The sequence below is a fragment of the Littorina saxatilis genome, linkage group LG4 (assembly GCF_037325665.1).
Source record: "Littorina saxatilis isolate snail1 linkage group LG4, US_GU_Lsax_2.0, whole genome shotgun sequence".
Lineage (NCBI taxonomy): Eukaryota > Metazoa > Mollusca > Gastropoda > Littorinimorpha > Littorinidae > Littorina > Littorina saxatilis.
The window spans coordinates 12,918,305-12,942,560 of NC_090248.1; the positions used below are offsets into that span (position 1 = coordinate 12,918,305).

The 24,256-nt window shown below is 41.2% G+C and overlaps 1 protein-coding gene across 5 annotated transcripts in view; it reads left to right on the forward strand.

The window, feature by feature from the left end:
• Nucleotides 1-396: 396 nt before the first annotated feature.
• The window catches only part of LOC138963990 (tubulin tyrosine ligase 3-like), a 51,901-nt gene continuing 28,041 nt past the window's right edge, over nt 397-24,256 (forward strand). The window contains exons 1-8 of one of the 5 annotated variants that reach the window (XM_070335856.1): nt 397-1,378; nt 7,245-7,319; nt 9,474-9,660; nt 15,052-15,183; nt 18,674-18,813; nt 20,749-20,959; nt 21,367-21,422; nt 23,782-23,910. In XM_070335856.1, coding sequence (XP_070191957.1) covers nt 797-1,378; nt 7,245-7,319; nt 9,474-9,660; nt 15,052-15,183; nt 18,674-18,813; nt 20,749-20,959; nt 21,367-21,422; nt 23,782-23,910 — 1,512 coding nt within the window. In that variant the 5' untranslated portion in view covers nt 397-796. The remainder of the gene's footprint in view (nt 1,379-7,244; nt 7,320-9,473; nt 9,661-15,051; nt 15,184-18,673; nt 18,814-20,748; nt 20,960-21,366; nt 21,423-23,781; nt 23,911-24,256) is intronic. The other 4 variants (XM_070335852.1, XM_070335855.1, XM_070335853.1 and 1 more) reach the window with 4 other exon arrangements.

Below are 24,256 nucleotides of genomic sequence, written 5' to 3' on the forward strand. Positions count from 1 at the left end.
CACCGACTCACACACACACACACATACCCCCCCCCCCACACACACACACACACACACACACTGTGACACACACACACACACACCGGCGCACACACACACACACACACACACACACACACACACACACACACACACACACACACACTTCAATCACTGTCCCTTCAGTCTCATTCAATTTTTATTGAAGGATTCAGGACATTTTCAATTCTGCTCGTATTGCGATGAATAAATAATAAAATTAATAGCCGGACGACATCACTGTTGTCACAAATCTATATTTTACATTTCCTTCGCACATAGCCTTTTCCTCAGCACAACTAATGAGTCTGACAATGTTTTCAATTCGCTATGCAACCGGGCTCTCAACATGTCCCTTTTGTGCCCCTGACATAAATGATGGAGCAAACGCACCGATGCTATCCGCGCGAGTTTGAGGGTGTTTGTTGTCATTCGCAACAACCCCGAAATGTCCGGCAATTTCCGTAGTCCCGAACACTTCCGAAGATGGTACACACGTTTATTTTATGTTTCAGTTCTTATGGGACTAAACCTCAAAGTGTATACGTAAATAATTATACTTAAATCATGTTTTTAAAAAGATGTGTGATAATTTGACCAAAAGTCGCTCCCAGCAGACGAGAGTAGAACGCGATCACAGATACAATATGGCGGCTCCATGACGACGGGCACGCCAGTGACGGAAGGCGCTGAAGGGGCTATTGTTGTGGCTAAATGGGGACCTCGATAATAGCCAGCCTTCCCGATACAGTGCGACAGTTTGTGTTTTCACAATGAAATGGGGAGACGTAAACCCTATGTGGACTTGGAACTCACGTTTGCACCGAAGATCAGCAAGACAAGTAAACGGATCGCTCTTCGGCTGGCCACGGAGCACTTGGAAACAAAAGGCATCCCCCGCTTCATGCAATCCACCAAGAGTAAGAAGGCACTGACCCTTGAACCCATCACTTCCGTGCCCCTCAACCATCAAGACAGCAACGACGGTCAGTCACCAGGGGTTCTGGATGCTAATGACCTGTTGGAAGCGGAACATAATGCGTTAGCGAATCGCACTTTTCTTCCCAGGCTCTCGCCCGACATGCCTAGTGTTGTTGGGCTTGCTGCTAGTGGTCTGAGCGGGGCAAAGCTGACCGTCGCTTCTGCTGCGGCTGGAGGTGAGGAAGGGATGAAGACGGTGGATTCCTTCAACAACGCCATGAGTAAGAATGCATACCAGCCTCCACGCTCTGTTCAGTTGGATGAGAATGTGTTCACCTTTAAACCCAAAGTCAGCTCTGCCAGCGCCAAGATCGCGGAGAGCCTTGGTACAGACTTTATGTCGCGTCAGCAAATGCATCTGGAGAAGCAGAAACGGCTTGTAAGTTGGACTGAATTATTTTAAAGATTTATTTTGGATGGCCTCCGGAGATATAATGGATACATATATATGCTTGTCATGCGATTATACAATTACATTGCTCGGCTGCAAGTTTTAACATCAGTCAGCCAAAAATTAACAGGCAGCTAAATGTTGGTTGTCGGTGCACAACGATGAAACTTGTCATTGTTTCAATAGCAAAATGCAATCCTCTGGAACGTGTTACACTCACAGATAAGGATTCAATCATCACTGTTTTGTTTTCATCAGTCCTCAATTTTTTAGTAGCGAGATGGTTAGGTTTGGTGACTGGAGCTCGGTATGTGTGTTTTAAGAGCAGAGCTGCCAACTGCTACACTTTGAGTGTACCCTGCTACGTTTTAAAACAAATTGCTACGATGGTACAAAATATCATAAGCATGCAACATACGCTCTTTCTTGTGAGTCCTGACGCGGGTTTCTTTCAGGCGAGATATTCTTTCGGCTAGCCGCTCGCAAAGCTAGGAGGCGAGAGTGTCTATGAAACGGTTTTATTGCTAGCTATGCAAGAATTAAACACCATTGGTTGATACCAAAAAGGTCGTCTGCACTGGTTGGTAAAAAACCATTGAAAGCAAATCAGATTGGCAGCTGCATGGCCGCCATGTTTTCTCGCCAAGCGAGCAAGCCCAAAGCTACCTAGCGTTCGAGGCGAAAATCCTAGCGTCACTCGCGGCGAGATGTGCCCAAGAAACGGTACTTCCTCGTCCCACTCGCAAATCTCGCCTATTCTCGCCTGTAAGTGTAAGAATTAAACAGGGAACTGATACTCATTTCTGATTTTCACTCCGTGTAGCGGTCAGAATATTGGTAATAAAACATTGTCCACACTGAAAAGTGACATTGCAGACATTCTCTATTGGGCACTATGTTTCGGTTTATTAATATTGAATAAATATTTGACAATGCTACACTTATTACACCATTTCCTACGCTGAAAATTCAAAAAATATCTTAATTGCAACACTTCTGGCTTCAAAAGGGTAATTGGCAGGTATGTAAGAGGAATGATCATGGCAAGGAAGACCAGCAATTGTATCGAAGAAGCGAACATCTCTCTGTATAATTGGGCATGAGAAAACATGGCTGTTCACAAACTCATTCAATGTCATATCCAGTTGTACTTATTATCCTTACCTGGCTAGCACTAAATCCTTTCATGGACACCCTCCCCCACTCGCCAAGCAAGCAGATAGCTTCCGAGCATTTCTTGCTTGTAGCTGCATGAAAGGTGAGGTTATATTGTACGTCCTGTGAGATGAGGTTACCTTCATGGATATTCGGATTGCTTTCTCCCTTGAAAAAAAACAAGCTGCCATACAGTACAATGCTACCCAATTTTTGACTCACATGCGAAGCAAAAGTGAGTCTATGTACTCACCCGAGTCGTCCGTCCGTCCGTCCCCCCCGTCCGTCCGGACGTCCGTCCGGACGTCCGTCCGGAAAACTTTAACGTTGGATATTTCTTGGACACTATTCAGTCTATCAGTACCAAATTTGGCAAGATGGTGTATGATGACAAGGCCCCAAAAAACATACATAGCATCTTGACCTTGCTTCAAGGTCAAGGTCGCAGAGGCCATAAATGTTGTCTAAAAAAACAGCTATTTTTCACATTTTTCCCATTTTCTCTGAAGTTTTTGAGATTCAATACCTCACCTATATATGATATATAGGGCAAAGTAAGCCCCATCTTTTGATACCAGTTTGGTTTACCTTGCTTCAAGGTCAAGGTCACAGGAGCTCTTCAAAGTTGGATTGTATACATATTTTGAAGTGACCTTGACCCTGAACTATGGAAGATAACTGTTTCAAACTTAAAAATTATGTGGGGCACATGTTATGCTTTCATCATGAGACACATTTGGTCACATATGATCAAGGTCAAGGTCACTTTGACCCTTATGAAATGTGACCAAAATAAGGTAGTGAACCACTAAAAGTGACCATATCTCATGGTAGAAAGAGCCAATAAGCACCATTGTACTTCCTATGTCTTGAATTAACAGCTTTGTGTTGCATGACCTTGGATGACCTTGACCTTGGGTCAAGGTCACATGTATTTTGGTAGGAAAAATGTGTAAAGCAGTTCTTAGTGTATGTCATTGCTAGGTTTAGTTATTTGACCTTGACCCTGAAGGTCAAGGTCATGTAAAGGTCAAGGTCAAGCATGTGAGTCGTATGGGCTTTGCCCTTCTTGTTTAATTTTTTTCCTGCGTGCATATGTTTATGTTTTCCAAGCCCTGAGACTTTTGCTGTGTACTTCGTGTCTTTATCGTGCGCATTCGTGCACATATGGGAGTGTTCGAACACTAAGGAGAGTCTGCACAAAATTGACTGAGAAATAAATCCCTCACCAAACCTGGGATTCAAACCCACTGGTAGCGCTGCTACGTACCCCCTGAGCGATCTCCCCTCTGGTGTCAGGTGTGAGAGGTATACTTTAGAAACTGAAAAATAACATGCAGAGAAACAGAAAGTAAGAAACTACAAGGATCGAAGCAAGGCAAATCCATCTGAGGAGGGAGAAATAACATTGACAGCAATGGATGGATTGGGGAGATGTTAACAATCACTAGACATCGTGAAGACCAGAAGCACTTTTAAAATAAAAAACGCTGGCGCTGGACCCGAGTACTCTTCAGACTGGCTCGCTCCCCCAGTATGAAAGTTTTTGTCTTGTGCACATGGATTTAAAAAAAAAAAAAAAAAAATTTATTTATTTTACACAATTAAAAATATTATTAGACTAGAGTAAAATAAAACATTAAAACGTTCATAATAAACAAAAGTAAACAAGAATTAAAAAAATTAAAAAAATAGACCTCCCATGCCGGGAATCGAACCCGGATCACTTGGATTTAAAAAAAAATAAAAAAATAAAAATTATTTATGTATTTTACACAATTAAAAAAATTATTAGAGTGAAATAAAACATTAAAACGTTCATAATAAACAATAGTAAACAAGAATTTAAAAAAAAAATAAAAAAATAGACCGCCCATGCCGGGAATTTAACCCGGATCACTTTGGCCATAGACGAATCGCTTTCCACCAGGATCACTTGGATTAAAAAAAAATTAAAAAAAATTTTTAATTTATTTTACACAATTAAAAACATTATTAGAGTAAAATAAAACATTAAAACGTTCATAATAAACAAAAGTAAACAAGAATTAAAAAAATTTAAAAAATAGACCGCCCATGCCGGGAATCGAACCCGGATCACTTGGATTTAAAAAAAATAAAAAAATAAAAATTATTTTACACAATTAAAAAAATTATTAGAGTGAAATAAAACATTAAAACGTTCACAATAAACAATAGTAAACAAGAATTTTAAAAAAAATATAGACCGCCCATGCCGGGAATCGAACCCGGATCACTTTGGCCATAGACGAATCGCTTTCCACCAGGATCACTTGGATTAAAAAAAAAAGTAAAATTTTTTTAAAAATTTATTTTACACAATTAAAAACATTATTAGAGTAAAATAAAACATTAAAACGTTCATAATAAACAATAGTAAACAAGAATTAAAAAAAAAAAAAAATAGACCGCCCATGCCGGGAATTGAACGCGGATCCCTTTGGCCATAGTCGGAAACGCTTTCCTCCAAGCCAACAAATCTGACATTCGCCAGGGAACTCAAATGCCTATAATCCTCGCGCAGTGGTACACGCACGCAAAGCCTGGTACGGTGTCGCTGGCTTGGCTGGGCGGTTTATCAGCCGAACGGCTATTCTGACCCACCGCGAATTGCGCCCTCCGTTAAGAGTGGTTTTTGTGGAATATTTCGCATTTAGGTTCCAGGTAACATTATGAAGTTTTAATACGATCAATCGGACCTATTATCAAGTTAGTGTGTCAACTTTAGAACGAACTGCGCCCAGTATTTTCCCAGCAATAAGCTGTTAAGTCGAGACAGACAGACACACACACACACAATTAAAGTCTGCAGGACCCTAGTACTGCGTACTCGGGGATAAAATGCAACCAAAGGTATAAGCTTCAGTTCAGAAGTTAAGCAGGTTACACATTTTGAGTACATCAGGCAAAATAAAGGAAACTAAAGAAAATGGAAAAACGGGTATAGAGAGATTACTGAATTCTTAGGAAATTAGATTTTTTGGCAACACATTGGTATGTATTGAAAGTACTGTAGGTTTCTTTGGTTTCTTTGCTTGTGACATAGAAATGCATGCAGGCAATTTGAGCTCACTCAGGTTTCCAGTTGTTAATGGTAATTTGGGATATATACAGAAGTAAGGAAAAGGAAATCTGTTGAGGTTGACAGGTATGCATCACCCCATTAAATGCCCATTGCACAGGGCAGAGCCAATAGACTTGCACGTTCATATGCACACGTACTATAGTTTACCACTGTTCCCTGTCAAGGCACGGCAGTGGCTTTGCTTTTGATCAACAATCACTCTATTCAGCCAGCACAGTCCACAACCACTAAGTGCATATCTATTAGGTAGAATCAACAGAAATATGAAACCCTCAGAGTAAATACCAGCAAGCCAGGCATTGTGTAAAGCATCATGTTCGCTGCAGGCATAACACTTGTAGCTTGCTGAGGAGATTTAACCCCTCCAGGTGCTAGCAGTCTTGCCCTGCGCTTATAACCTTATAACCGTTAAGGGGCCCTGGCTGTTTTATTTCCACCGCAAAACAGCAGTCAGAACCAGTGTTATAGCCCTGATCTTATTGGCCACCTGCCAGAGTCTATCTCCTTTAATGTTGAACCCATGAGCTGTTGCAATCTGTACAGCTTTTCAGGGCCGACCGCTTTCTGGGTAGTGCATTATGAACGTGATTGCTTGCCGTATGGACTGTGTCTTGGGGTATGTAATGCTATTTCCAAAAGAATATTGTCTTTTGTCCTAAACTGAATAGTATAGGGGAGTTACAGCACAGACATTCAAAGCCTCATGATTGGATTGCATTGCCTTTTCTTTCTTTTTTGGGAGGGGGGGGGGGGGGGGGTAGGGGGTAATGCAGTTGATAAAGATATATTTTGTTTTAGCTTCAAAAACCAGTTGGCATGCAGTTACAGCATATAAATCCAAATAAATTTGTGGACAGTATTACATGTTAGTTGTATGCTTTGAGCTTTAAACAAGGCAGCTGACATGGCCAGTGTGCAATTTTATCGACATTTAAATGTAATACAATTTGAATGGTCTATTGAACAGGTCGGCAAGGATTTGTTTGAATAGACCTGACAGGTTATTCCTTGCTTTGTATCTGGATAAAAATCTGCTGGCATTAGTCATTCATTCGCCCATGAAACGGGTGTGTTTCTTGCTTATTTTGCTCATTCTTTTGTACAACGTCTGGAGCACACTGTTTTCACAGTGTATTATAAAGAGGGTGTCAATCAAGTCACAAGAGTGAGACTCCTTTTTATGTTTGACATACTGTAAAACAGTTTTCAAACATCTGCTTAGCAACATGGGCACGCACAATGCATAACAAACGTAAGAGAAAAAGGTGAGAGCAAGACCATATAGTTTTTCCATAAACCTTGCTGAGAACTTAGGAGTACCTGTTTTGGTTTTCTTTTCTTGTTGTCGATATGTTGTGGCTGTCTTAAAATTACTCTCTTAGTTTAAATAACAGATATTCATATAACATGCATGTTGTACGTTTGCAGTATGAAGTGATGAACGTTCCAGAACACTGCTTTTTTGCCCTGGTTATTTTTGTATCTTTTGATTGAATTTGCTTGGCTGGCATTCCACAGATTTTTTTGTTCTGTTTTGTTTGTTGTTGTTGTTGCTTGACTTTATTTTGCGTGCATGGTGTTGTTTGTTTGCAGTTGGAGCAGTCCAGTCAACAGTTACGTTTCTCCAGTCATCTAGCCCATCCCTTTCGTCGGCGAGATGGGAAGGAGGTCTGTTGTGTATACAGGGTTTCATTTACTAGTGCGTCCTGCGCCATTGGCGCATTAAATCTGAAAATGTCCCATCACAATTCCCTGCAGTGCGTCAAAGGGCGCATTGAGATTACGTACCACTGCGCCAACAATTGTACACTTTACGTCGGATTACACACACACACACACACTCACACGCACAAACACACACACACATACAGAGATAACACGATATAGTGGCTAATTCTCAAATGGCACCATATTGCACCATTTTGCATCTTTGCCTTTGGTCAAAACGCGTACAGGCCTCTTTGGTGCTTCTTGCCTTCGACTATGTCCCATCAGAATTTGGTTGAGGGGAACAAATGTCCCATTGCCTTTTTCTCCCAGGCTAATCCCTGTGTATATACTGCATATTTGAATTGTTTTTCCTCAAGTCTCCTGACCTGGTCCATTATCCCCTGCTATTCATTGTCATGCCTTCAGAAATGTTCATGCAGCTGAAACAGTGATCATGCTAGAAACCATTACAATTCACTGATCAAGGTCTGTATACCCGTCATAAATAACTAGGGAGATGCGTTTGAGTGTAGATCTTTGTGATGAGGATGTTAATTAAGCAAATTAAAATCTAAAGTACTTTGAGACATCTGTTATGCTGCTCTATGCTTGCTATTTTCATTTTTGTATAACCCACCAAACTCTGACATGGATAACAGCATCTTTTCCATGCGTACTTGGTCTTGATAGTGCTTACAATTGCATGTACACACGAAAGGGGATAAGGCACTAGCAGGTCTGCACATAAGTTGACCTGGGAGATCGGAAAAATCCCCACCCTTAACCCACCAGGCCTGGTCGCGATTTGAACACTCGACCTTCCACATGGGAGGCAAATTAACATCTTATCCACTAGGCTATTTTGGCCATCATAGTGTATAATTGTTTGGGTTGGTACAGAGAAGTAAATTAAGGCTGCAACTGGCAGAAAACTGTGACGTTTTTTGGAACTAGCATACCTGTATCAGAAATAGTGTATTTGCGTTACAAATCTAAGTTGATGATTTGAGTACCCTCTGCAATCTGGTATATACATGTATTTCAAAGGAAGAAATTTGACTGGTTTTAAAGGTGAAGATAGTCTTTCATGAGAGGAAACAGATAGATGCCTTTTCTCATATATTAATTGCTGCTTCCCTGCCTAAATGTATAAGCTACTAAACGCATTTTTAGCCCTCCACACTCTCACAAATTTGTGCACACTCTCGCACAGTACAGATCAGATCGGCTGTTTTAATTCAAAACTACCATTCTATTGACCTTCCTTCTCTCACTCCAACTAAAAGCCCTCTTCAATCCTACTATAAGCCACCACACACAAACCATGTTGGACAGTTACTGCTAATAATCACTCAGTTCCTGTTAAAAACCAAGCATTCCTGCTAAGTGCGTTGATACTTGACTTGACTTATTCCTGTAGACTCCCTGTGGAGCATAGGGCCGCAACAAAGTGCGTTGATAGCAGGTCTGCGATTCTCAGTGGAGGTAATGGTCTGTTGTGGTCACCATGGCGAATTCCCTTTGCTCTGATCTTTATTTTATATTCATATGTAATGTCTGCCGAGATCATCCGTTTTGATTGCTGTTTAAGTGCTAAGTGTTTTAGTGTAAGTATTTTTTTCCCGAAATCTGGTAAAGTTTTCCTGTGATAACTTTTGTTGTTGTGTCCAGTTTTGTTGTGTTTTAATTGAGTGTGATTTTGTTCAATGTTGACAGTATTGTAGAACTTTGTTGTTGCTTGATTAACACCGTAGCTTTTCCTTCCATTGTCCGTTTTGCTGAAGGCAAAATTGCTTCTGTTTTAGTTCATGATTAGGGTTTAGAGTTGCAGGTATTTGAGTGCTTATCTGTGTCACATATCTGATGTGGGCTGGTGTTAACCAGCTGAGTGACTGTGCCGCACGCGCACACATTCACACACACATGCACACACACACACACACTAATACTCATACACACACACACTAATACTCATACACACACACATGCACACACACACACACACACACACACACACACACACACACACACACACACACACACACACACTAACACACACACACACACACTCACATATTATTTTCAACAATGCCATCTTGTATTTTTCCACAGCTAGAGGACGCGAACAACAACTCTTTGCAGCCGGATGGTCTCAGCACAGCGGTCACCTCAACCAACGAGTCGGATTGTCTAGCCTTCACTGGCGACACCATGGGGGACCCAGCACAGCCTCCGGGGGGTAAGACGTGTGAAGAGGACTCTCCCCCCGCTACCACAGGACTGCAGCGACTGCTCACCGGTCAGTAGAAGTATTGTGGCAATGACCAGTCACATGACCCATGATAGATGGGTCGCTTCCGCAGATGACAAGAAAATAGCTTGGCCCTCAGACAGTTTGAACAGAGTGTCGCTGGTAGAAATTAATTTTGCGAAATTAATTATCAGGGTGTATAGATCAGTTTGTAGCTAGAGATGTATGTGCGTGTCAGTAAGTAGAACTCAGCCAGTGTATCTACAATATCAATAGAGAACTGAATGCTAGATATCATAACATTTTAAACAGAAGTTGTCTCTGAATACTAAATGACACGTGATGTTTCTCCTGCTGACAGTCTGGTAAAAATTTGGATTAAGCTTATTGGCTGACCTTAATAGAGAAGAAATATTCTTGGCAAATTGAACTAAAACATCGTTCTCCAAACACAGTAGCACCATTCAGCAGCCAATAGTGTTTTATTGTTCTGAATCTAGTGTAGCAAGAATTCATAATCTCAGTAGAAGTCTGTTGTAGGTTTTGTATCTCTTTTTGCTTGCGCTAGAGTTGGTATTTTTGTATACCAAATTCAGGTTGTTTTATACTTTGTGTTTGTGGATGTCTTATAGCATGAACAAATCGTATAGCATGTTATGCCCTTGACATATTAGAGAAATTGTGTGGCATGTTGCATCAGAAAAATCTTCTTTGCATTCACCATAATTATCAACTTCAGGCTTGTCAACCAGGCAGTGTTAACTTTGCTAACTGGTACGTTCAGCTCAATCAACCAAACAGGTTGCTTGCATGAGTCAGTCGTCATTGCCTTGCATGCAAAGCACTGCTACAATCAAATCACAACCCTGTTGCGGCCCATAACCTGACCAAAACAGCAATCTTTGAGCTCACAAGACAATATAAAGGGCAACTGAAAATTTGAGCGTACTCAAACAAGCCTAGGCTCACTCCAACAATCCACAACTCACACAAACACTTCACAGCTCACACAAACAATCCACATCTCACACAAACAATCCACATCTCGCACAAACAATCCACGTTTCACACAAACTATCCACAGCTCACCCACGCAATCCATAGCTCACCCAAACAATCCACAGCTCACCCAAACAATCCACAGCTCACCCAAACAATCCACAGCTCACCCAAACAATACACATCTCACTCAGACAACCCACAGCTCACTTAGACAACCCACAGCTCACCGAAACAATTCACATCTCACTCAGACAACCCACATCTCACTCAGACAACCCACAGCTCACCCAGACAATACACATCTCACTCAGACAATCCACAGCTCACCCACACAATCCACATCTCACTCAGACAATACACAGCTCACTCAAACAATACACATCTCACTCAGACAATCCACAACTCACCCAAACAATACACATCTCACTCAGACAATACACATCTCACTCAGACAACCCACAGCTCACTCAGACAATACACATCTCACTCAGACAACCCACAGTTCACCCAAACAATACACATCTCAGACAACCCACAGCTCACCCAAACAATCCACAGCTCACTCAGACAACCCACAGCTCACCCAAACAATACACATCTCACCCACACAATCCATAGCTCACCCAAACAATCCACAGCTCACCCGTACCCACACAATCCATAGCTCACCCAAACAATACACATCTTACTCAGACAACCCACATCTCATTCAGACAACCCACATCTCATCCGAACAATACACATCTCACCCACACAATCCATAGCTCACCCAAACAACCCACAGCTCACCCAGACAATCCACAGCTCACCCAAACAATATAGATCTCACTCAGACAATCCACAGCTCACCCAAACAATACACATCTCACTCAGACAATCCACAGCTCCCCCAAACAATACACATCTCACTCAGACAACCCACAGCTCACCCAAACAATACACATCTCACCCACACAATCCACAGCTCACCCAAACAATACACATCTCACTCAGACAACCCACAGCTCACCCAAACAATACACATCTCACTCAGACAATCCACAGCTCACCCAAACAATACACATCTCACCCACACAATCCACAGCTCACCCAAACAATACACATCTCACTCAGACAACCCACAGCTCACCCAAACAATCAACAGCTCACTCAGACAACCCACAGCTCACCAAAACAATACACATCTCACTCAGACAACCCACAGCTCCCCCAAACAATACACAGCTCACTCAGACAATACACATCTCACACAGACAACCCACAGCTCACCCAAACAATCCACATCTCACTCAGACAACCCACAACTCACCCAAACAATACACATCTCACTCAGACAACCCACAACTCACCCAAACAATACACATCTCACTCAGACAACCCACAACTCACCCAAACAATACACATCTCACTCAGACAATACACATCTCACTCAGACAACCCACATCTCACTCAGACAATACACATCTAACCCACCCAAACTACAGCTCACCAAAACAATCCACAGCCCACTCAGACAATACACATCTCACTCAGACAACCCACAGCTCACTCAGACAATACACATCTCACTCAGACAACCCACAGCTCGCTCAGACAATACACATCTCACTCAGACAATCCACAGCTCACCTAAACAATACACATCTCAGACAACCCACAGCTCACCCAAACAATCCACAGCTCACTCAGACAACCCACAGCTCACCCAAACCATACACATCTCACCCACACAATCCATAGCTCACCCAAACAATCCACAGCTCACCCGTACCCACACAATCCATAGCTCACCCAAACAATACACATCTCACTCAGACAACCCACAGCTCACTCAGACAACCCACAGCTCACCCAAACAATACACATCTCGCCCACACAATCCATAGCTCACCCAAACAATCCACAGCTCACCCACACAAACCACAGCTCACCCAAACAATACACATCTCACTCAGACAATCCACAGCTCACCCAAACAATACACATCTCACTCAGACAATCCACAGCTCCCCCAAACAATACACATCTCACTCAGACAACCCACAGCTCACCCAAACAATACACATCTCGCCCACACAATCCATAGCTCACCCAAACAATACACAGCTCACCCAAACAACCCACAGCTCACCCAAACAATCCACAGCTCACTCAGACAATCCACAGCTCACCCAAACAATACACATCTCACTCAGACAATCAACAGCTCACCCAGACAATACACATCTCAATCAGACAACCCACAGCTCACCCAAACAATACACATCTCACTCAGACAATCCACAGCTCACCCAAACAATACACATCTCACTCAGACAACCCACATCTCATTCAGACAACCCACAGCTCACCCAAACAATCCACAGCTCACTCAGACAATCCACAGCTCACCCAAACAATACACATCTCACTCAGACAACCCACAGCTCACCCACCCAAACAATCCACAGCTCACTCAGACAATAAACATCTCACTCAGACAACCCACAGCTCACTCAGACAACCCACAGCTCACTCAAACAATCCACAGCTCACCCAGACAACCCACAGCTCACCCAAACAATACACATCTCACCGAAACAATACACATCTCACTCAGACAATCCACAGCTCACCCAAACAATCCACAGCTCACTCAGACAACCCACAGCTCACCCAAACAATACACATCTCACTCAGACAACCCACAGCTCACCCAAACAATCCACAGCTCACTCAGACAACCCACAGCTCACCCAAACAATCCACAGCTCGCCCAGACAACCCACAGCTCACCCAAACAATGCAAATCTCACTCAGACAACCCACAGCTCACCCAAACAATCCACAGCTCACTCAGACAACCCACAGCTCACTCAGACAACCCACAGCTCACCCAGACAACCCACAGACATTTTTTTCCGCTTGGTTCTGGGAGTCTTCTTTGCCGGCGTGGGAATTTTGTAGAGCTTTTCCACCCATCCCCTGCACCGTAGACTATGTCGTATACTGGAGTAGCCCCCTTGAATTCTGAACACTTTGCGATACTGGAACAAAGAGATAAAGATTCAACAAAAACCACAGAGCAGTTTTTTTAATCTTAAACACACAAGAGAAATGGTTCTAAATGTTATTAGGGGGATTCCAATTTTGTAAAAAAAACAACATCAAGCCCTGTGACCATAAAGTTAAGAATAATACTAGATATAAGTGTAGTTTAAATTGTCAGAATTGTCATAGATTAACCCAGAGCTCTGACTTATACAATTTCACAACTGAAAAAAAAATAATGCAACAGATACTGAAAGAGAAGATGAGTTTTAGGTGCAACCTCTCAAAGAGAACCAATGACAGTGATTTCACAGATGGCAAATCACCAACCGCTCAACCAAACAATAAGTAAACCACCCAAACAATCCACAGCTCACCCACACAATCCATAGCTCACCCACACAATCCATAGCTTACTCAAACAATCCACAGCTCACCCACACAATCCATAGCTCACCCACACAATCCATAGCTTACTCGAACAATCCACAGCTCACCCAAACAATCCACAGCTCACCCACACAATCCACAGCTTACTCGAACAATCCACAGCTCACCCAAACAATCCACAGCTCACCCAAACAATCCACAGCTCACCCAAACAATCCACAGCTCACCCAGACAAACAATCCACAACTCGCCCAAACAATCCACAGCTCACACAAACAATCCAGAGCTCACCCAAACAATACACAGCTCACCCAAACAATTAATACACAGCTCACCCAAAGAATCCACAGTTCACCCAAAGAATCCACAGCTCATCCAAGGAATCCACAGTTCACCCAAAGAATCCACAGCTCACCCAAACAATCCACAACCCACCCAAACAATCCACAGCTCACCCAAGCAATACGCAGCTCATCCAAACAATCCACAGCTCACCCAGACAAACAATCCACAACTCGCCCAAACAATCCACAACCCACCCAAACAATCCACAGCTCACCCAGACAAACAATCCACAACTCGCCCAAACAATCCACAGCTCACCCAAGCAATACGCAGCTCATGCAGACAAGCAATACATAGCTCATCCAAACAAACAATCCATAGCTCACCCAACCAATCAAACATCTCCCTAGTATTCAAGAGCTCACCATAACCATCCACAGCCCAGCCAAGCAATAAAGACCTCCCCCAAACAAATCAAGAGCTCACCTACAAATAATCCACTGCTCACCCTGACAATTTATTCATCTAACAATCTTATTCTTTGCAAAACATCTGTACTTTACAAAAGGAATTTTGTTTGCCCTTCTAAAATCCACAGTTAATCCATTCACCATTGCTCATGCTTGTCATATCAGGTAAAATGAGAATAAACAGACAGGCTCTGAGCAGGTATTTGCACCTCAGCTGCTGCAGAAAAGAACTACATGTAGGAAGTCCATACATTTCTTGCAGGCCCTTATGCATCAAGTGTCTGTCAAATGGTGCTGAAACGTCAAAGAAAGAAGAAACGGCAACAGTGGAGTTCTGGGGCTACCATCGTGCTTCCAAAAAGAAAACATGTCTCCCTTAGTGAGGAAGACAAAGGTTATTACAGTCAGCAGTGTATTAATTTTTGTTCACATTGTACAGCACTGCTGTTTCCTTTCCGTATCAACACCAGGCTTTCACACAACTCAGCTGTGGATGTAGTCTTTTACTAATTGTACGACTGACTGGGGCTATTTCATTCATGCGGTTCTTGAAGTGTTCAGTGGACGTCCTGTTCTCGTTGTTTTATGTGCATGAACATGTTATCTGGTGTATTGTAATTTGTAGTGAATATATATCAATTGCACACAAGATTTTGTGGAAAGAAATTTTTTTTCAAAAATTGGTTAGCAGTAGAATATAGCAACAGCTATTTTAGACTGAATGAACTGTCAAGTCTGTACCAGAGAATGGAGCGTTTGAACAAGTCAAATGCCTGTTGACTCAAACTTGAGCATTTGATAGAATTATGAGAAGGTTGATGACAAGGAAAGTGTTAAATTGTGTCAAAAGAACCACATGAATAGATAGATATCTGTCGGCCTAACTTATTGGCTTTAAACTTTTTCTTTTGGCGCTTTTGGAGAAAAACCTACTTTATACTTTTGCCTTGAGATATTTTATACGTTTGTTCAATCATCAGGCTATCCGTGCTGGCTCATGTTTTATTTCTCCAAGGTTTCTTTTTATCTTTGTAAAACATCAGCTTGAAATAAATCTATTCCTTCTCTCTCTCTCTCTTCATCAGTATCGAGTATCCTCTTTGGATGCAATATTAACAGCTATTGTGTTTTCAGCGTAGCAATAGGGCCCGATATTTAGACGAGACAAGTATAATGCCAACGAGTCGAAGACGAGTCGCATTATACTTGTTCGAGTGTAAATATCGGACCCTATTGCTACGATGAACACACAATAGCGTTTATATAGCTATTCTGACATTAAATTCTGTGTTAAAATCATGTTTTTGTCAGCAACAAGTACCAGAATGGTCCATGTCGTTGATTGCAGACGACGGTTCCCTTTCCGCATGAAGCCACGGAAATAACCGAACATTGAAAAACCCACGGACATGTATTACGGAGAAAACTCGAGATAACCGGATGTTTAGCATTACGTCAATATGCTAGGAATCATATGACGTCATGACGTATCATGCTTGCCTACGTAGATTGTATGTTCGAAAGTCTGACTTCTGTTAGGAATTCGCGTGGTGAAGACTGCGGTAAATCTGTAGATGATAAGAGAACAAGGATTGTCTCAGAAGAAACGACAAAATGTTTCAGACCGGTAACTTCATTTCAACATTGCATTATACAACGGACGTTCTATGTGACAGGAGAGTTTGCTGATTTTGTGTTAAACATTGGAGAGATCGTCTGCTAGAATCAGAGATAGGTCGCTTCAGATTGCAGCTTCTGGAAATTTGCAAGGTTTGTTGCCTGTTAAAGAACTGGATTTTACACGTAATGTATGTCATGGACAGTAAGCAACAACAAAAACACACACAAAGCAAATGGCATCGTCTGTCGACTAGTCACAGAAACAAACCTGGCGAGGTATGCGTGTACTTTATACACGTGGAAAAAAACGGAACCATGCGTCTTTGTTATTGCCGATATGCTTTTGGATATCGGCAAAAATTGCCAACTTCCGTAGCGTTATGCTTTGATGATCGGAAAAGGGATGTGTGAGACCATCCAATCACAGCCCCCGAATTCCCCCACGTGTCCATCAGAATAGCTATATTTGTTCCTGGTCTAATTTGTTATGCTGACACCGTACTTTGTAAAATAAATCATTTTAGCATTCTACCCTTGCTGATGGCATGTCTGCTTGAATATATGATCCTGTTATTGAATCACACATTGCCTTTACTGTTGCAACATAACTGTACCTGTATTTATTGTGGTAGTACAGTTATATGTCTCCCAGCATGAATGATCACCACCAACTTTTTGCTTGCATAATATTGTATCTCAGCTTCTTTTTTGTAGTTTACCCCTGTCATAGAATTACATGTACAGATTTTTAACTCTGAGTAGAAGAGGAACAGTACTTGACTTAACTTTTGACTTGCCCTTCATTAGATATACACTGTTCTGTGTGACCTGTACATTATACGTTTGAGTTATTTAGTCAGGCAAAAAATGTGCACACTGTGTGGTTTGAGTTATTTAGTCAGGCAAAAAATGTGCACACTGTGTGGTTTAATTAACCTCTGTCATTGAGTCAATCAGGTACTTACAGCAAAGCATTATTTTGTTCAAATAAGGTGAAGTCATAATACATGTACTCTAAGGTATAAGATTGGTTGCATTATGCTGTATTGTACAAGCATGTGAAATTTTAGATCATTCTGGGGAATAGAAATAGATTGTTCTCAAAAGTCAGAAATTAGATCATGAGTTTGAACACGAAAATGAGCAGGTCAATTTTGATCATGAGCTAAAAAAACACCCACTGATTTTCAGAGGATTGTATTATGCATAGTGAACTGAAGTCAAACACCAAATTACTACTACAATCAGTTATTTAAAAGATTTTCTATATTATGAATCATGTGATATACTGACCGGTATTAATCAAATGTGGCTCTGATTTTATAACTTTTAAAAATCATTTGGAAATAAACACTTGATTGTATCGTCCCCATCCCCCCAGATTATGTATGTGGACCCCACTTATACAAAGGTGATACAAAGTACTCGATTTTATCCAATCTTAACAGATCTTTTTAAAATATCTTTTCACCTCCACTCCTGTCATCCTCCCGTTTTTAACCAGCTCCCGAATTCTTTTTATTTTTTTGACTATCGTATAAACCAAGTCATGTCCAATATAGGCAATTTAGACCTGACGGACAATAAGCCCGTTAACTTTTCCTTTTCCACCAAATTACAGTTCATTGCAGTCCCGTGGTTTATTGCGCTTTTTAATCCCTTGTGAGTGTGGTTTCATGTCTGTGAATTTTGTTTAAGTATCGTTTTTGTTTTCTTTCTCTCTTTGATTGCTTTTGATTTATTGTTAAAGAAGTAGTGCTTTCAAATGTTGTTTGCAGTAAAGTCAACCGTGACAGCTTTTAGAGCTTTTGGGCAGATTCTTGCAGGCTCTTCTTTTTCAAATGATTAAAAGCGAACGGGTTGGAGGGAGGTGTTAAAACTACAGTTGAAGTTAAAGGAGCAGACAAGCTGTTGCTAATCTAATATTGACTGGATTTCAATCAAGGGATTTATCATATGGATTGGTTAAAAGTTTCTTTTATATACAGTTTTTATTTGCAAGCAGGACTGGAGACTGACATTAATTAGGAAGAAAACTAAGAACTATCTGTAATTGTTACAGAAAAGTATAAGGATTTTAAACAGAAATATAGTGATGTAACTGTGTTGAAGTGTAACTTGTTATCACCATTAATTTTGTGACCGCAGTTTCTGTTAGAATTTAGATTTGATTTTAAATCTCTTCTCATGCTTCTTTAATCTAGCTTGTTCAATTCTTCTTCAGGCTTTTTGAATTTTCTCTTTCTCTTGTTCTATCTGCACAGAGAATGAATTGGCAGAAAGCCTGACTCGCAGCAAGACAATGCCTACTCTGGGGCGGCCAAAATTGAGCCGCAAACTGTCAACATTCAATGATGGAGAACGGCTAAGGATGGCCAAAGAGATGGTGGAAAAAGCCATTAAGGTGAGTGATTTAGTTTCAGATACACCTGTTCCAAATCTTGAACCTGTGCTAGCTTTGACTATCGATCAATATAGTGAAATTATTGGATTCAGGACACATTTTTGTGTCGGTTAGATTTATACCTTTGAAGGACAACAGGCTGTGACTTGTGGATTACTTGGGTGAGCTGTGGATTTTTGTGTGTGTTATGAGCTGTGGATTGTTTCATTAATTAGTTGTGGATTGTTTGGGTGAGCTGTGTGTTGTTTGTTTGGGTGAGCTGTGTGTTATTTGTGTGACCGATAAATTATTTTTTTATTCTCTTTATTTATATAGCGCCTTATCCGAAGTTCAAAGCGCTTTATGCCGTGTGAGATGGAATTTTTTACACAATATATCACGCATTCACATCGACCAGCAAACCTCAAGCCTGTTAGGCGAATGTTCACCTTTCGCGGCCTTTATTCCAAGTCACACGGGTATTTGATGGACATTTTTATCTATGCCTATACAATTTTGCCAGGAAAGACCCTTTTGTCAATCGTGGGATCTTTAACGTGCACACCCCAATATAGTGTACACGAAGGGACCTCGGTTTTTCGTCTCATCCGAAAGACTAGCACTTGAACCCACCATCTAGGTTAGGAAAGGGGGGAGAAAATAGCGGCCCGACCCAGGGTCGAACACGCAACCTCTCGATTCCGAGCGCAAGTGCGTTACCACTCGACCACCCAGACCATTGTGTTGATCTGTGGGTTGTTTGTTTGGGTGACCTGTGGCTCGTTTGGGTGACCTGTGGATTGTTTGGGTGAGCTGTGGATTGTTTGGGTGAGCTGTGTAATGTTTGAGTGAAATGTGGATTGTCTGGGTGAGCTGTGTAATGTTTGGGTGAGCTGTGGATTGTTTGAGTGAGCTGTGGCTTGTTAGAGTGAGCTGTGGATTGTTTGGGTGAGCTGTGGATTGTGTTGGCAAGCTGTGGATTGTATTTTGGGAGCTGTGGATTTATTGGGGTTAGCTGGGGAGGATCTTTTAGGTGAGTTGTGGATTAGGTGAGCTGTGGATTGTTTAGGTGAGCTGTGTAATGTTTGGGTGAGCTGTGGATTGTCTGGGTGAGCTGTGGATTGTTTGGGTGAGCTGTAGATTAATTGTCTGGGTGAGCTGTGGAATGTGGATTGTTTGGGTGAGCTGTAGATTGTTTGGGTGAGCTGTGGATTGTTTGGGTGAGGTGTGGATTGTTAGGGTGAGCTGTGGATTGTTTGGGTGAGCTGTGGATTGTCTGGGTGAGCTGTGGATTGTCCGGGTGAGCTGTGGATTGTCTTGGTGTGCTGTTGATTGTTTGGGTGAGCTGTGGATTGTCTGGGTGAGCTGTGGTTGTTTGAGTGAGCTGTGGATTTATTGATTAGGTGAGCAGTGGGTCAATTGTTTGAGTGAGCTATTTATTGTTTGGATAAGTTGTTCATAGGTTGGATTAGCTGTGGATTGTTTGGGTGAGCTTTGAATAGTTTGGTTGAGCTGTGGGTTGTTTGCAGGAGCGGTTGATTGTTTGAATAAGCTGATGGTAGGTTGAGCCCTGAATTGGTTGGATGAGCTCTGAATTGTTTGGTTGAGCTGTGAATTGTTTGGGTGGTTTACTTATTATTTGGTTGAGCGGTTGGTTATTTGCCATCTGGGAAATCACTGTCATTGGTTTTCTTTGAGAGGTTGCACCTAAAAATGATCTTCTCTTTCAGTATCAGTTGTGAAATTGTATTAAGGGAGAGCTCTGGCTTAATCTATGGCAATTATGACAATTCAAAATATAGCTAGTATTATTCTTAACTTTTTGGTCATATAGGGCTTGATGTTTTTTACAAAATTGGAATCCCCCTAACAACATTTAGAACCATTTCTCTTGTGTGTTTAAGATTAAAGAAACTGCTCTGTGATTTTTGTTGAATCTTTATGTCTTCGTTCCAGTATCGCAAGGTGTTCACAATTCAAGGGGGCTACTCCAGTATACGACATAGTCTACGGCGCAGGGGATGGGTGGAAAAGTTCTACAAAATTGTCACGCCACCAAAGAAGACTCCCAGAACCAAACGGAAAAAAATGTCAGATGACGATGATGATGACGACGATGATGATGATGACGACGATGATGATGGTGCTGATACAGATGATGATGACCGTAAGTTTTTTCCCCCATTTTCTGTGATGTCAGTATAGGTGCGTTGAAACTTCAGCATGTGGGTTTATGATTGAACTATAGAACATTATCACCTTCTTATTCAAGGTTTACGTTTGTCAGTTTGACATTGTTATGCAGTTGATAGGGTGAAAAGGAAAACACAATGAATTGTTGATACAGGTTTACCATGTGGGTGTGTTAATTATGCATCTTATTCAATCTCAAATTTCTGCTGTGATCGGATGAAAGTTAGAGCAGAACAGCATTTTGTCCACCTAGTTACCAAAATAGCTACCATGGCCACTGCAGGCACTTGAGTGTCCTGAATAAGTCTGCAATAAAAAAAAAACGCTATTTAGATTGTCACAGATTTTAATTAATTATTACTAATGTTTCCTTTTCTTCAGATGATGAGCCAAAGATCCCACCCTGGGAGGAAGATGATGGTGTCTATGGAATTATGGTAATTATTTTGTTATGCATCTCTTTTCACATAAACTTGCTTGAACTGTTCCGGAGTAGGATGACTGATGGAAGTGGGTGGCTTGGACTGGTCAGTGTTGTTGGAAGATCATAGATGACCAGGGTTGGGGGGGGGAGGGAGACTGGGGTCGTTGGAGAGGTGGTAAGGATTTGGAGTTTGTGTGCCTCGCCGGATGTGGAGATAGAACCCATGCCGATATAGCGACAACCGGTTTTGAAGCCAGTGCCGCAACCAAACTGAGCTATTTCTCCGCCCCCAGTGTGTGGGTGTGTGTTTGTGTGGGTGTGTGTTTGTGTGTGTGCGTGTGTGTGTGTGTGTGCGTACGTGCATGTGCATGTGTGTGTGTGCATACATGTGTTTGCATAAGTGTGTGAATAAACTCTTTAGATTTTCACGCGATGACTTCTTTCCATATTGCATTGCCAGAAGAAACAAAAATATGCTTCAGCTATGGTGAGACTGCAGACTTTTGATGTCAAGCTGTTGTTATACTTGTGTTGGCACACACACTTTTGTCTCAACTGAATGTAATTTATAACACATCAATTATAGTAATGAAAAATTGTAATGGGCTGATAAAAGGAAATTTGTTAAACCATGAAATCAAATGTTCAATGTGCCCTTCAGGTATTTAGAAAAGGGATTTATCAAATTGGATTTAATTTTGTTTTGTGTTTATTTTTTTCTCACAAATTAAAGGCACAGTAAGCCTCCCGTAAACCATCACAGATACTGTCAGGCTTTTACACACAGTACAAACACCATTTCATTTAAACACTCACCGCTTGAGAACATTCTAGGTGCCCTCCGTAAAGAGCGAGCAATTTTCAAAGAATTTATTTTTGCGTGGTTTATCTTACCTCTGAGCCATCGTGAACCCATGTAATCCCGTTTCCCTTTTTTCACAATTTAGCCACCATTTCAATGCAAATCTCTGTAAGCTTATCTGCAATAGCACGTTATTGTGTACCTTTGAATCTGAAATGCAACATTGAAACGGCTGCGAACTAGAGCAGTGGCGGTTAACGGTTCAGAGGAACTGGCGCCAGGCAGCGTCGTCTGCTACGAGAACCACGACCTTGCGTGACCCTGCTTTCGGGCTATCTTTTTTTAAACTTTCAAAACTTCGTTTTGTTCTGATCTTGTCTTGATGAAAAAAGATTTCTTTCATGATTTAAGAATGTTTGTGTAACAAGCTGTCAATTTATTATTTAGATTTCAAAAGTTAGGTCAGAAGCGCAAAAAAGCACCGTCCGATTGTCTGACAGACAATCCGCAAAATTAATTCTTTGAAAATTGCTAGCTCTTTACGTAGGGCACCTAAGATGTTCCCGTTCGGTGAGCGTTCAAATGGAAGGGTGTTTGTACTGTGTGTAAAAGCCTGACAGTATCTGTGATGGTTTACGGGAGGCTTACTGTGCCTTTAAGCCTCACTTTATCACATTCATATATTGCTTGCACAGTGGTCAATTGCTACCAGCATTACAGACAGGTTTTATGTCAGATTTGTGTCTCTTTTTTTCTTTCCATTTGATTACAGGAAGGAAGAAAGATAGAGTGTGTCTGCATGTGTGGATGAGTTCCTCTTATAATAACATTTTGCATTTCTTGCCTTTATTTCATTTTCTGTTTGATATCAGCAAGGTTATTATTGTGCCATCAGGCATATATGTTTTTAGTGGAATTCTTTTCTTTTAAGTTCAGATCGATGTCTTCACATACATGTGCAAAACAAGTACTTTTCTTGCTCAGAGATTATCAGTGATTTAATGAGACTGAGACGTCTTCCCTGTTGACATGCACACATCTTAAGTTATTGTGTCACTTAACTTTCTAGTGTGTCACTGTGCTTTTTGTTTACCTTTGTGCATTCTAGTTTTTTCTGTTTAAACAGATTTAGCATTAAATTGCAACAAATTAAGGCATACAGATACAAATTTGAAAAAAATGTCATCTCATTACAAGGGTAAGTTCTTTTAAATGAGGTGCTTGCTACCAGATTTCACATTTTTATATATATATGGTTCACTTGTCTTGGTGAGTTTCATTGCTTTGGGAGCGAGCATTGAAAGAGTAAATCTTGAGATAAACACAGATCGATAAGGGGGTGTGCGTATATAATTACAGATAAGGCAGTGTGCATAGAATCCTTCTTTGGTTTCAGTAGAGTTTTATTGCAGCTAATGGAAGATAGTGTTTAAAAAAAATCCCCATATTTACAATTACAAAGCCCAAAAAATCTAACTTTTAATTTTCTCTACTTCAGCTCATTAAAATTAATTTTTCTAAAAAAAATTTCAACCTATTTGTATTGTAATTGCTATGCTGTATTTTTCAGTCTCGCATGCTTCGGAACACCAACCCTTCCTTCTTCTGGGTGCTGAAGCGTGATGTCATCGACTATCGTTTTCTGACCCGCGAACAGGCGGTCAACCACTACTGCAAAGCTGGTTCCTTTACCACAAAGGTTAGTCATGGAAGATCATGAATATTCAGTATCGTGCATGTTGATAGCAAGAATTTGTGAAGCTTTTGGTGGTAACGAGATTTCTTGTGTTTGTAAATTGTGAATTTACTAGTTAAAATACATCAATCAGTTGACATTTTTGTGTATTTTGTTGTTGTTTTTCTCAGTTGTTTCCCTTTTAACGTGTAAGTAGGATGAATGTTCTCTTAATTGTTGTCCAAACATTTGCTTTCAAAGCTGTCAAAAATGCTGTATGAATTTAGATGGTTTTTTTCTTTCTTTTGTTGCTCATGAAATGTCCCATGTTGTCCAAAATTAAGAAATATTCTTTTCAGTTCTTGCTTTG